Source organism: Carcharhinus amblyrhynchos, chromosome 14, assembly GCF_965287045.1.
Source record: "Carcharhinus amblyrhynchos chromosome 14, sCarAmb.v2.hapA, whole genome shotgun sequence".
Classification (NCBI taxonomy): Eukaryota; Metazoa; Chordata; class Chondrichthyes; order Carcharhiniformes; family Carcharhinidae; genus Carcharhinus; species Carcharhinus amblyrhynchos.
Window position 1 is genome coordinate 62,206,780 of NC_137337.1, and position 15,460 is coordinate 62,222,239.

At 43.0% G+C, this 15,460-nt stretch overlaps 1 protein-coding gene across 1 annotated transcript in view; it reads left to right on the forward strand.

The window, feature by feature from the left end:
- The window catches only part of dnajc17 (DnaJ (Hsp40) homolog, subfamily C, member 17), a 167,854-nt gene extending 153,400 nt beyond the window's left edge, over positions 1-14,454 (forward strand). Inside the window, exon 11 of the mRNA XM_080202991.1 lies at positions 14,272-14,454. Within this exon, the coding sequence (XP_080059117.1) occupies positions 14,272-14,379 (108 nt within the window). The 3' untranslated portion in view covers positions 14,380-14,454. The remainder of the gene's footprint in view (positions 1-14,271) is intronic.
- The last annotated feature ends 1,006 nt before the right edge of the window (positions 14,455-15,460 follow it).

Genomic DNA, 15,460 nt, shown 5'->3' on the forward strand with positions numbered 1-15,460 from the left:
TTTCCTACAATGTAGAATGCTATTTTTTTTCTGGTTCCTGACAGTCTGTATGCCCTTGGGCTATGGGAGTGGTGATATCAATGAGGATGGATTCCAAGCATTGTGTTCTGATTGGGCATATCATTGAGAAAAGAGCATTGCAGGTTTAAGGTTCACAATCTGCGAACAGACTTTCTTTGTATTCATTCTCTGTGTTGCTGGCAATTTCAGCATTTATTGCCCATCCCTGTTTGGCCTAAAAAGGTTGAGCCATTGCAATCTGTATAGTGAAGGCACTTCGCATTGCGTTTGGGTCAGGAATGCTAGTATTTTGATCTAGGACGTCAAAATACCTCCTGCAGGAGGTTCTGTGAAACTGAAGGATGACCCAGGAACCAGAAGAGAATTGATCAGCTGCATTTGCTGTGGAATCCCTTCTACAGACATAGAATTAAAGGGCAATAGTGGCTTAATGGTAATGTCACTGAACGAGTAATCCAGAGGTTAATGCTGGGGACATAGGTTCAAGTCCCACCATAGCAGCTGGAATTAAAAGCTAGTCTCAGTAATCGTGTTGATTGTTGTAAAAACCCATCTTTTAGGAAAGGAAATCTGGTATCCTTGCCTGGTCTGGCCTACATATGACTCCAGACCAACAACTTAGTGATTGACTCTTAACAGCCCTCTGAAATGACCGTGCATTTCAAGGACAGTTAGGAATGAGCAACAAATGCTAGCCTTGCCTGTGACATCCACACTCCATGAAAAAAACAGAATCAAAAAGATGATAATCTCTGGATTATTACCTGAACCATGAGCTAATTGGCTTAATCAGTAGGATTAAGGAGGTAAAGGTGTGGTTTAAAGATTGGTGTGGGAGGAATGGGTTTGAATTCATGGGACATTGGCACCAGTATTGGGGAAGAGGAGGCCTGTTCCACTGGGACGGTCTTCATCTGAATCATATTGGGACCAGAGTCCTGGCGAATCATATAACCAGGGCTGTAGATAGGGCTTTAAACTAAATAGTTGGGGGGAGGGTTCAGTTGTATGGAGAATTAGAAAATCAAAGTTAAAGGAGAGGGTAGAGGTGCAGGTTAATACTGAAGACTTTCAACTAGTTAAAGAAGCCAGAGGCTCAGGAGAGGTTAGTGAAGTTCCTAGACCATGTAATAGAACAGAGAGTATAGAAGGTGACAGCAATCTAACCTCAGGCAGAGCAAAAAAGATGATAAGAATGAGAAAGGAGGTGGTCAATGCAGGTCTGAGGGTGTTGTACATAAGTGCATGCAGTTTAAGAAGAACGTAAATGAGCTTGTTGCGTACGTTGAAATTAGCTGGTACGATGTTGTGGGCATCACAGAGACATGGCTGTAAGGGGATCAGGGCTGGGATCAAAATATTCAAGGATATGTGTCCTATCGAAAGGACATTCAGGTGGGCAAATGGCGCGGAGTTGCATTGTTAATAAGGAATGAAGTTAAATCGATAGCAAGAAGCGATATACAATCAAGGGTACAGAATCTCTGGGATAGAGTTGAGGAATCGCAAAGGTAAAAAGACCTTGGTAGGAGTTATGTACAGGCCTCCAGCAGTAGTCAGGATGTGGGGCAGAAAATAAATCAGGAGATAGAGGTGTAATTACAATAATCATGGGGGACTTCAATATGCAGGTGGACTGGGAAAATCAGGTAGCTGGTGGATACCAAGAAAAGGAATTTGTGGAATGGCTAAGAGATGTTTTGTTTGGAGCAGCTTGTGATAGTGCCTACTAGGGAACAGGCAATTCTAGATTTGGTGATGTGTAGTGAGGCAGATTTGATTGGGGAACTTAAGGTGAAGGAACCCTTAGGGAGCACTGACCGCAACAGAATTTACTCTGAAGTTTGAGAGGGAGAAGCTGGAATCAGATGTAACAATATTACAATTAAATAAAGGTAATGACAAAGACATGGAAGAGGAGCTGGCCAGAGTTGATTGGAAAGGGAGCCTAGCAGGGAAGACAGGGGAACAGCAATGGCAGAACTTTTTGGAGTTTATTTGGGAGGCACAACAGAAATTCTTCCCAAGAAGGAGGCAACACGCTAAGGGGAGGACGAGGCGTCCATGGCTGATGAGGGAAGTCAAGGACAGCATAAAAGCAAAAGAAAAAGCATACAAAGTGGCAAGGATTAGTGGGAAGCCTATAAAAGTGAGTGGAGGACAACTAAAAAAAAATAAGGGGGGAGAACATTAAATATGAATGTAAGCTAGCTAGTAATATAAAAGAAAATAGGAAGAGTTTTTTTCAATATATAAAAGGTAAGAGGGAGGCAAAAATAGACACTGGACCACTGGAAAATGAGGCTGGAGAAATAATAAAAGGGAACAAAGAAATGGCAGAGGAACTGAATAGTTACTTTGCATCAGTCTTCACAGTGGAGGCAGGAAGGGTCCCAGAGGACTGGAAAGTAGCTAATGTAACACCGCTGTTCAAGGAAGAAGGGAGGCATCAGAAGGAAAATTGTAGGCCGGTTAGCCTGACTTCAGTCATTGGCAAGATTTTAGAGTTCATTATTAAAGATGAGATCACAAGTACTTGGCAGTGCATGATAAAATAGGACTGAATCAGCATGGCTCCATCAAGGGGGAGTCATGTCTGACAAATCTGTTAGAGTTCTTTGAGGAGGTAACAAGGAGAACCAGTGGATGTGATTTATTTAGATTTCCAGAAGGCCTTTGACAAGGTGTCGCAAAAGAGACTGTTAAATAAGAGCTCATAGTGTTAAAGGTAAGATCCTGGAATGGATAGAGGATTGGCTAACTAGTAGAAGGTAGAGAGTGGGGATAAAAGGATCTTTTTCAGGATGGCAGCTGGTAACTAGTGATATGCCTCAGGTCAATGCTGGCACCACAACTTTGCATGATATGCATTAACGATTTGGAAGGCACTGTCGCTAAATTTTCAGATGATACAAAGGCATATAGAGGGACAGGTAGTATTGAGGAAGCAGGGGGACTTGGACAGGCTAGAAGAGTGGGCAAAGAAGTGGGAGGTGGAATACAATGTGGAAAAGTGTGAGGTTATGCACTTTGGAATGAGGAATGAAGGCAAAGATTATTTTCTAAATGGGGAAATGCTTAGGAAATGAGAAGCAGAAAGAGATTTGGGAATCCTTGTTCACGATTCTCTTAAGGTTAACGTGCAGGTTCAGTCGGCAGTCAGGAAGGCCAATGCAATGTTAGCATTCATGTCGAGAGGGCTAGAATACAAGAGCAAGGATGTACTCCTGAGGCTGTGTAAGACTCTGGTCAGATCCCATTTGGAGTAATGTGAGCAGATTTGAGTCCCGTATCTAAGGAAAGGGTCCAGAGGAGGTTCATAAGAATGATCCTTGGAATGAAGAGCTCGTCATTTGAGGAATGGTTGAGGACTCTGGGTCTGTACTCATTGGAGTTTAGAAGGATGAGGAGGGATCTTATTGAAACTTACAGGATAGTGCGAGGCTTGGATAGAGTAGAGAGGATATTTCCATTAGTAGGAAAAACTAGAAACAGAGGCCACAACCTCAGACTAAAAGGACAATCCTTCAAAGCAAAGATGAGGAGGAATTTCTTCAGCCAGAGAGTGGTGAATCTGTGGAACTCTTTGCCACAGAAGACTGTGGAAGCCAGGTCATTGAGTGTCTTTAAACCAGAGATAAGAAGATCAGGGGTTATGGGGAACAGGCTAGAGAATGGGGATGAGAAAAATATCAGCCATGATTGAATGGCGGAGCACACTCAGTGGGCCAAGGGCCTAATTCTGTTCCTATATCTTATGATCTTACGAAAGGATAAATTAAAATTAATAAGTCTGAATAATAAGCCTGTGCAGGACATGATGGTAGTTCTGCTTTGGAAGTGGTAGCTGTATTGTTTAATATCGCATTCAACCCCATCATCCCCATTCCCCCATATGGTCGCATGAAAAGATTGTCCACCTTGAAACCTATAAAGTATGGTTCAATGTGAGATTTTTCCAGGCAATTGGTGGAGAAAGGCCCTTGAACAAAATGGCTACTGCAAGATATATCATCCTACATGTTTATCCCTGATGTCATGGCAAAGCGTTCATTTGTAAATTCAGGTTGCATCTCTATCTAAGGAATGAGGAAAATCATATTTATCATTGTAGATCTAACTTTCCATGCCTTAATGATTGTGCACTTCTTCACTCTGTGTTACCTCCTCAAACAGAATTCTTTCACTATCTCTCTCTCTCTCTCTATGGCCCGGTGCATCTTGGAGCTTAGTGTTTTTTTAAACTTTACCTAAATTTCCTAAACTTTTATGCTACCCCTTTTGAACAAAAGCCAAGGTATCTTGTGTGAGAGTGTGCAAGAGTGGAAATATAGAAATGCTATGTAATACAGCAAATGCATATAGAATAATGAGACAAAATCAAATTTTGAGAGTTGTCAATGTAGACAGAATGTGGTTGAACTAGGCCATTCAGCAGGTAATCTTGCATTCCATCTGGTGCACTTCCATCTTGTTTTTGTCGTTGACTGATCCTCGGCAGTAAACCTGGGTGTATGCAGGAACTTCACAAGATTTAAGTCGTCACTTCCACATGTGATTGTGCCTTTCTGTTTAGCTTTAACTCCCTCCCTTTTACCTACTGTAAAATATTCCATTCATTTTCTCTGTTTTCCATCTTTCTAGCCTCTCCATTCTTCAATTCTTTGTCTTTTAACTCATTTCTTTTCCTCTGTCACCTCAACTCTTAGGGCCCCGGTTTTACCAACAATTTGCACTCGTTTTCAGGCGCAAAATCATGGTAAAGTCGGATGTGAGGCCTTTATTGCGATCTGTACCCGAATCCAAGCAGATTGCCACTTCGCTGAGACCTGTGAATTTTTTCTTCGGATGGTGATGGCTAACATGAGGGGACATAACTTTAAATTGAGAGGTGATAAATATAGGACAGATGTCAGAAGTAGGTTCTTTACTCAGAGGGTAGTAAGGGTGTGGATTGCCCTGCCTGCAGCAGTAGTGAACTCGCCAACTTTCAGGGCATTCAAATGGTCATTGGACAGGCATATGGATAATATTAGAATAGTTTAGGTTAGAGGGTCATTAGACTGGTTCCACTGGTCAGCGCAACATCGAGAGCCGAAGGGCCTGTACTGCGCTGTAATATTCTATGTTCTGTGAATGGTGGGGATAATTTAAATGCATGCATTTAAATTAAATTAATGAACTGCCCGCCCAACTGTTTCAGCATTTCCCCCTTTACCACAGCATTTACCAATCTGGCACCGCCTTTTAGGGACCTCCTGAATAAAAGTCTGATTCGGGTGCTCCAGCCTCTGAAGAGGCGCGTTCGGTTTTCCCAACGGCTCTCTGACTCAGATGAGTGGTGGAGGTGAGGGTGGAGGCTGGTCAGATCACCCTCTGGTTGGAGGGGGGAGGAGGGGAGTGAGGTCAGATCGTTGTCTGTTGGGGGGCAAGAGGAGGAGGCGGGTCAGATGTATCTCTGGTGGGGGGAGGGCTGATCGTTGTCTGGTGGTGGGGCGGGAGGGCTGATCATTGTCTGGTGGTGGGGCGGGAGGGCTGATTGTTGTCTGGTGGTGGGGCGGGAGGAGGCAGGTCAGATGTTCTTCTGGAGGAGAGGGAGAGTGAGGCCAGACCATTTTCTGGGGTGGAGAAGGGGGGGTACTGGGGAGTGAGGCAAGTTCGTTGTTTGGGGGGGGGGGGGGGGGAGTGAGGCCAGATCATTGTCTTGGGGTGGGGAGGAGGGAGGTGGGTCAGATGGATCTCTAGTGGGGGGGAGGGGGGGCGCAGATGGATCTCTGGTGGGGGGGTCAAGGGTCCATTGCGATTGGTCTGGGTAGTGGGGGGTGGATAAGGGGGGCAGTGATCCACCCCCTCCCCACTACCCACACACATCACTGCCCCCCTTACCTAGCCCCCCCTACCCAGATCGATTGCTACCCCTGCCCCCCCCACCCCACTGATTGCCTGTAGAGTGGCAGCAGATCCCCCTGCACCCCTTAACAGAGATCCATCTGCCCGCACCCTCTCCCCGAACTACATCTTGCCCACCTCCCTCCTTACACCTCCCCACCCCCCCTTCCCCCGAGATACACCCTCACCCCCACTTTTCGCTCCCGGGGCGCTTTGTCCGCTTTCTGTGGCTCGGGAGCAATCTGACACGGATGTGCTTTTTCCAATTATTTTCTAACGGCGCATGCGTAGTTCAGAGCTCCAATTGTTCCAGCAGCACTAAGCCCCACCCACAATGCGAATTGGACTGGAGGTGACTGAGAGCATATGGAGGCACCTGAAAGCAGATTCCTAAGTCGAATCTGTACTACGCCTAGAATCCGCACTTAAAATCAAAATGGTAAAATCGGGCCCTAAATGTCAGAAAAACTATGATATATTTTACACATCTCACTATGGCTCTGTGCTTATTCCTTAATACCTCTTGGCTACAGCGAGAATGGGAAATTATTACTGCTCTTGATTTTATTTTACAATTGCTTCAAGTAAATTTCTATTTGCCAACAGTTTCTAGAGTTACAACATGCTATTATTGATAGTCTGACAAATCAACATTGTCCAGATTATCTGACCTATATCAGCCCTCACTAAAAATGATTCTAATGTGATTTATACTTGATTTCCTAATTATTTTTCCCCAAAGATTCATTTTGATACAAGTTATTATAAAACGAAAATGCTGCCAGTCCCATGCTGTGCGGAAACTGAGACAGTTGTGTAGTGAGGCCCAATGTAGATTGCGGAGGGTTTGCTATAAGTGGCCCCTGTTTTATTTCAGTGAGGCATACTCACAGATTGTCTCAGGCTAACAAAACAACGTGCTGAAGTCTTGCTCCAAGTTGAGCAGAGTTCAAACATTTCAGCAGGGCAGATTGTGTGTGTTTTAGAGTAAGTTGTTTCATTGCCTGCATGTGCAGTTTTTGCTGGTAATTCAGAATTATTGCTTTTACTGTTTAGTAGGCTTGACAACAGACCCCATGCTACTTGATCGGTTTCATCAGATGCAAAGTTGCTGCTGATAGTTAGAATTGTAACATGGCTATTATTGGCTCCTTAGCTGAAAGGCAGAAAGCAGTGGTGGTTCTTCCAGTTAATCAAGTGGGAAGTAGCTTCCTGCCGAGCCTGTCACAAATCATACGCATCTGAAGTCTCAACCTCACATTAACAAGCATTGATGACTGTTTGGAAGGAACTACATGCTGGTCTCTGCTCCATGGGATGGTACAATGCACCATAAGTCCCCCGTCTTAGAACAGGCTTTTGGAAAAATGTAAGCAATGGGTGGAACCTTACCAAAAAATGGCAAAGTGTCAGGGTCTGACTGAAAACCAGTGTGTTTTCCTGCAGAGAAACAGACAGGTTTTCTCGCCAGGTCTTTTGATGCTTTTTCAAAAAAAAAACTGGGGGGAGAGGGTTGTTAGGGGTTGGGGGGGCATGTGTTTCATGCTGTCATTTTGAGGGGTGGGCCTAAAGATTCAGGCAAAGCCAACTTCAGAGAGGTTGGAGCACCATTTTTAAAAGGGAATCTGAGCAAAAAAAAACCACCTCCTCCTCCCTCCCCCCCAACCACAGAGGTATCAAGAGCCCCTCCCCGCAAATGATCATCACCAGTAACACCCTCTCATCCCCCCATTCTCGGCAGCATTTCCTCCCCACATTAGTGCATGCTTTTCACTCCCTCACTACACATACATGAACCCCTCATGAAAACCCCATTATTGTCCATCCTTGACACTGCCCTAGCACAGGTTAGCATTGCGCAGGGGACAGTGCCTGGGCATGACCCTCGCCCCCAGGAGCCATACTCACCTTTGTGCACCTGGAGGGATCCCCACGACAGGTTCACGTCTGGGTGAACCTGTTGTAAACCTCCATTCGATGAGGTTTGAAAATATGGCAGGGGGGGAAAATAGAAAATAAGTGCAGCATGGAGGGGTTGATAATTAGATTTAAATTCATGCTATTATATTAAAATGAGGTTCTCATCCTTTGTGGGGCAAGGAAAATCGCAGAATGAAAGACAATTGCATTTCCCAATTCTCTCTGGACTTTCAGCCCATGTCACCATTCTCTCTGACTGCAAACATGGCTGAAAATTGCCAGAGTCAGTCACCGTCTTTCCCAGTTTAGGTGAGAGCCCCAACTAAGTGATCTGGCAAACCTTTAGCACATTACAGAATGGTTGCAATGCAAAGGTGGCCTGAACAGCCGATGCAGGCCTTCTGCAAAAGCCCTGTACATTCTTCCTCCTCAGGTTCTTATTCAACTATTTTTCACAAACCATGATTGAACCTGCCTGCACTGCACTATTAGGCAGTGCGTTCCAGATCCTAACCACTTGCCGTGCAAGACTTTCCTTATGTCACCATTGCTTCTTTTTCCATTCATGTTTATATCTGCATCCTCTGGTTCTCACCACTTCAGCCAAAGGAAACAATTTCTCTCCATCTACTATCTCGTCCCCCCTCAAGATTTTGAATACCTCTGCCAAGCTTCCACTCGACTTTTTCTTCTCTCAGGAAAACAACCCCTACTTCTCCAGTTTCCCTCCATACCTGAAATTTCTCATCCCTGCAACCATTCTCATAAATCTTCTTCATGTTCTTCCTAAAATCCAGTGCCCAGAATTGGACCCAAACTCCAGCTGAAACCAAATCAGTGTTTTTACTTCCGTGCTTTTGCACTCTGTCTCTACTTGTGAAGCATGGGATCCTATAATTATCTTTTCAGCCACTTTCTCAACTTGCCTTGCCATTTTCAGTGATCTGTGCACTTACGTGCTAATTCTGCCTCTTCCTGCACTCATCTTAGAATTGGACCCTTTATCTTATATTGACTCTCTTCATTTTGCATTCTTCAGCATTACATTTCCTCTGCCATGTGTCCACCCATCCCACAAGCTTGTCAATGCTCACCTGAAGTCTATCATTATTCTCCTCATTGTTGCAATACTTCCAAGTTTTGTATCATCTGCAAATTTTGAAATGGCGTCCCTGCATACTAAAATCAAAATCATTAATTGAGCACTGGGGAACCCGTCCAGTCCGAAAAAACAATCTTCACCAGTTTTCTGTTAATCAGCAAACTTTGTGCCCGTGCTGTGACTATCCCTGTTCTTTTATGGACTTCAACTTTGCAGGCAAATATATTATGTGGCACCTTATCAAACACCTTTTGGAAAATCTCTTCAAAAACTCAGTTGTTAGTTTAACATTGCCTTTAATAAATCTGTGCTGAATTTCTTAACTAATCCATATTTTTCCAAATGACTGTTTATTTTGTCCTGGATTACCATTTCTAAAATGTTTCCCACCCTGCTGTTAAACTGACTGATGTATAGTTGCTAGGCTTATCCTTGCATCCTTTTCTGAACAAGTCCTCTGGAACCACTACTCTTTCTAAAGAGGATTAGAAGATTAAAGTTGGCACCTTGCAATTTCCACCCTTACTTTTCAGTTCTTGTGTTCCTGTGTTCTCGGCATTCATCAATGCATCCCATCCAATCCTGGTAACTTATCGGCTTTAAGTACAGTCAACTTTTCTAACAACTTCTCTTTATCAACTTTTCTAACAACTTCTCTTTATCAACTTTTCTAATAACTTCTCTTTATCAACTTTTCTCATAACTTCTCTTTATCAACTTTTCTAACAACTTCTCTTTATCAACTTTTAGCCCATCCAGCATCTCAACTACCTCCTTTTCCGCTGCTTTTGGCAGCATCTCCTGTGGAAAAGGAAGATGCAAAATTGTCATTTAGTACCTCATTCATGCCCTGTGCCTCCATGCTTGGATCCTCTTTTTGGTCCCTAATAAGTCCCACCTCTCCTCTTACTGGCTTCTTACTATTCAAATGCCTGGTGGAGATTTTTAGATTCCCTTTTATGTTAGTTGCCTTTCTCTTCTTATAACCTCGTTTTATCTCTATTATTCTTTCTCAGACTCAAATCTCAAAAAAGGAAGGCTCTGTCCACTTGATTAAACTATGATATTTGAACAAGAGAAATTGAAGCAGAATGAGAGCAAAATTTCAGGAATAATATTGACGACAGCCTGCTTTGGGAAAATCACCATTCGGAGTCAGACCTAAAGATTCAACATGTGGTTTATTGAACAAAGCTTGGGAGAAGCACTAGGCACTCTGCAGTGCTTGCAGTCACCTTCTCAATTTGGAGCAGCGTACACTTTAATCACACTGACATCAGCAGTTATTATGTCAGAGCTTTGGGTGGTTACATTTATTAACCAGTTGGGCTCCCCCAGCAACAATTAGCTTCCAATCACATTCCTTTGAAAACACCTGGTTCCGCTTCATCTTAAGCATACCTTCTGGACCTCGCAGTCTGATTATTTTTGTTTGTTCCACATTTTATACAAAAATAAGATGTAGCTCAAAAGTTAGTTCATTATTGAGTCAGCAACAGAATGATCTCTGTCAACCACAGAATCCAGTAGTCACTTACACAGTGGTTTCCAAAAGTCACAGTCTTAATTTTACTCCAACAATTCTCCCTGTTTGGTCCAAATTATGTGTTAATAACTCGATTGACCAACAATATGAAAGTTCCTGTATCACCGGAAAAGAATGCTTCACGAATTTGCACGTCATCCTTGTGCAGGGCGCTTAGTTCCAATACATATCATTTAATCTTGTCTTTTAGTGGGCCTACATCGGCCCCACTTGTTATGATGCTTTCTGGTAATTGCATCGCCCTTCCTGTCATCAGTTCATAAGGGGTTAATCGGTTGTATGGTTTGTCATAGCTCTTAACTTCATTAATATAGTAGGCAATACCTCTGTCCTTGTTTTTCCCAACGCTTGCATGACCATCATCAGGGCATTCTTAAGGGTTCGGTTCATAACGTTCTACCATTCCAGAACTCTACGGGTGGTAAGGTATGTGGAATTTCTGCTTATGCCCATAAGTTGGCACATCGTTTTTACCAGTTTCCCAGTGAAATACTCCCTTGATCTGAATCAATTTGCAGGGATATTCCCCATCTAGGGATTACCTCCTCTGCCAATATTCTAGCCACTGACAATTTCTGGTGGGGAATGCTTCCACCTACCTGGTAAACTGGTCTGTGATAACCAAATGATAGGTTTTACCGTGGGATTGTGGTAGTAGTCCTGTGAAATCTATTTGCAGATGTCCCAGGGCCCCTTTTTATGGGTCAACCAGGGTAGTATTGTGCGCATGTCACGCAATGGTGACAATGTCGCACTATGTCCCTCCTTGCAACTAATTGTCACATAATTCATCAGACCAGGGGCAAGTTCTTACTGTGGGATCAGGTGCCTCTGGAAAAGGAGGTGGGGGTCTCCAGTCAATGCCACGTGTACAGTGGGCATTCTTTTCCAGACACAATCCACAACCCAATCCATAAACACCATCTCCCTCAGATTCAACTGTCCCAAACACAGACAACATCCTTATTTGCATTGACAACTGAGATTTTAATTGATTAACCTCCTGCTGGAACATGGAGTAATCAGAACTACGATTCATTTCACTAACTTGATATACTTTAAGTCTGACTCCAAGTGATGGTTTTCCCACAACAGAGCTAAATGAACAGAGACTGTGATAAGTCAGTTATTCTAATTGTGCACCTTAATAGGATGTAGGAGCACATGAGGCATTTGTTAAACAGGAAAGCCAGGCTGACTATTAAAGGAAAAGTGCTTACTGAACTCAAACCGTATGAAGTGTATCTAAATAAAATAAGTGAACCAAATCATTCTCCGTGTACAGACTGCCAGTATATCACTCGAATGGCTTTTGTTAGCATTTCAGTTTGTCTATTCAACCTAGAAGTACTTTGCAAAATTTTCCCATGAAGTGATACTGTGAGATGCTGCTCTATTGGCACCAATTATTGGGGAGACAGTACACAGGGTGATTCGGTTCATTGGCAACCTAGGCACTGGGAGTAATTTGGTTCATTGGCAGTCTGTGCAAAGGGTGGTGAATCTCTGGAATTCTCTGCCCATTGAAGTGGTGGAGGCTACCTCGCTGAATATATTTAAGTCATGGGTAGATAGGTTTCTGATAGACAAGGGAATAATGGGTTATGGGGAGAAAGCGGGAAAATGGAACTGATCCACTTCAGATCAGCCATGATCTTATTGAATGGCGGGGCAGGCTCGAAGGGCTAGATGGCCTACTCCTGCTCCTATTTCTTATGTTCTTATGAATGTCAGAAATTAGATTTAAACAGAAATTAGATTTCTGTTTATTTCTCTGAAGTGAGCATTGGTTTTCTCCTTGGAGAAAGGTGCTGACTAAGACTCTGTACTACAGTTATTCTCATTTGTTGGAAGTGCAACTCCTGTTGATACAACAGAATCCCGGAATTCAGGGAGAGAAACCAGATTTTCACAGCCAAGATTAGGCCAGAGTTTATTGCTGATCCCCAATTGCCCTTGAAAAATGATGGTGAGCTATCTCCTTGAACCACTGCAAACCATGTGGTTTGGTATACCCACAGTTCTGTTAGGAAGGGAGTTCCAAAATTCTTTTACCCAGTGACAGTGAAGAAATAGCAATATATTCCCCAGTCTGGATGGTTGTAGTTTGGAACTTGTAGGTGGTGTTGCACCTACACATCTGCTGCTCGAGATTGTGGGTTTGGAAGATGTTATCTCTTAATGAGTTGCTACCATTGTGCATTGTTGTTGGAGGGAGTGAATGCTTAAGGTGATGGATGGGGTGCCCATCACATGGGCTGTTTTGTCAAAAAAATGTAGAATTTATTTATTAGTCACAAGTAAGGCTTACATTAATTAACACTGCAATGAAGTTACTGTGAAATTCCCCTAGTCGCCACAATCTGGTGCCTGTTCAGGTTAATGCACCTAACCAGCACGTCTTTCAGAAAGTGGGAGGAAACCGGAACACCTGGAGGAAACCCATACAGATACGGGGAGAATGTGTAAACTTCATACAAGACGGTGACCCAAGCCAGGAATCGAACCCAGGTCCCTGGGACTATGAAGCAGCAGTGCTAGCCACTGTGCTACCAAAGAACAAAGAAAACTACAGCACAGAAACAGGCCCTTTGGCCCTCCAACCCTGCACCAACCATACTTCCTGACTTAACTAAAACCCCTCTCTATTCCCATCTCATTCATGTACTTGTCAAGACGCCCCTTAAAAGTCACTACTGCTTCTGCTTCCGCTACCTCCCCTGGCAATGAGTTCCAGGCACCCACCACTCTGTGTAAAAAATCTGCCTTGTACATCTCTTTCAAACTTGCCCCTCGCACTTAAAGCTATGCCCCCTAGTAATTGACTCTTCCACCCTGGGAAAAAGCTCCTGAATATCCAATCTGTCCATGCCTCTCATAGACTTATAGACTTCTATTAGGTTTCCCCTCAACCTGCGTCGCTCCAGTGAAAACGAACTAAGTTTCTCCAACCTCTCCTCATAGCTAATGCCCTCCATACCAGTGCCGACTCAAGGCTGTTGTTGGAGCCACACTCATCAAGGCAATCGGGAAGTATTTCATCACTCTTCTAACTTCTGTCTTGTAAATGATGGGCAGACTTTGGGAGATGAGTTACCCATCACCGAATTCCCAGTCTCTGACATGCTCTTGTAACCACAGTATTTATGTAGCTGATTGAGTTCATTTTCTGGTCAGTATGTTAATAGTGGAGGATTCAGCAATTAATGCCATTGAATGTCAAGGGGAGATGTTTGGAGGTGGTCATTACCTGGCACTTGTTAGGCTTGAATGTTACTTGATTGCAAAGTGTGTTGAACTATCCAGAGGTTGTGAAAGGCACTATATACTTTCCCTCTTCCACAGTATTAAGACCCAGAAAAGGGCTGGGAGAATGGCACAATACTGGTGATTTAGAAATTAGGTTGTCAAGAAAGATGACCCTTTGTGAGAAAGTGTAATCTGTTCACTATTTTATTGTCTTTTTACAAAAAAAAGCTGCATCAACCAAATTAATGTATGAGAAACCAATTTGCTGAATGCTGTTTATCAAGCCTGAATGTTGGCTCAGTCTGCCTTTGGAGAGATTGAAGGTCTATACCTGCAGAAGAGATGATTTGCTGGCTCGGGTTACTGTGAGATACTGTTGTTGCACCTCTGGATTGCAGCGTTATACAAATACGTTTAGGCAATGTGTCAGCCCCCTTAAAGGAATAACATCTCATTCAGGAGTGACCGACACCAGTAAACCCGAAAAGGTTTTAGTTTGCAATTTTGTGTGCTCAATACTGACCATGCATCTTTTATTTTCCAGAATACAGCACGCACAGAGCGGGATTATGAAAGCCTTGTGATGATGCGGATGCGACAGGCAGCAGAAAGGCAACGGCTCATTGAACAACTTCAAGAGGATGACTCTTAAACTTGCCATTGGAGAATGCTTCAGATTCCGTTTAGTTTTCTCTGAACTGGAATAAATTCTCTTTATTTTTATTAATCTGCATTAATTGTTCTTAGCGTGAGCCTGTGCCTAAGATAACCTCGTGGACCATCAAGGTAGTGCTATAAGGAGATATGTCAACAGGTGATTCTTTGCCTTGAGGTGCAGAGCACAGTACCAAATTTCCATGTGGAAGATGTACATTCAGCAAATAAGTCACTGACCCCTTGTCTCTCTCACTTCAGTGCTCCCCAGGTTTTAACCCATCAGACTTGAGATCAGACATTCCATCTGAAAATTTGAGAGAATTAAACCATGGACTAAAAGGCTGGTCAGGGCTGTTTTTTTTCTTTCTCTCTCTCAGATACGGATCCATGATTATTGAGGTTTTTCAAGCATTTTTATACTTAACAAAATGATCTACATGCTCTCAGAAATATAAACCAGAGAATACAAAGCATCTGAATTGTTAAAAATTTGAAGTGAAAACCAGAAGTACACAATTGACAGATCAGCATCAGAAATAAAAAATGAGTCAACATTTAGCAGTGACCTTTCTTTTAAATGGCGACACTGGGATTTAATTAACTGTTTTCATACTTATCGTCTTCAACCATAAATAATACCCAGTAGCACCATTATACTTTCTGTTTTCCCAACGCTGGTTAACCAGTCAGGGATTAGTATAATTGGGAGTGAAAGCATAGTAGTTATGTCATTGGGCTAATAATCCAGAGGCCTGACTGAATGATGTAGAGACATGAGTTCCAATCCCAAAGAATTTAAAGAAATCTGGAATAAAACGCTAGTGTCAGTAAGGATGGTCACCTAACTGTTGTAAAAAATTAATCTAGTTCGTGAATATTCTTTCAGAAAGGAAGCCTGGTATCTTTTTGCAAATATATCAAAAGAGACTGAGATTTTTTGACTTCTCAAGGAAATCATGTTTAACTAACTTGCAGAAGATTTTTGAAAAGGTCTATAGTGGGACCCTTGCTTTTCCTGATTTTTATATATATATAATATATATATATTAGGTGTGCACGGGACAGTTTCAAAGTTC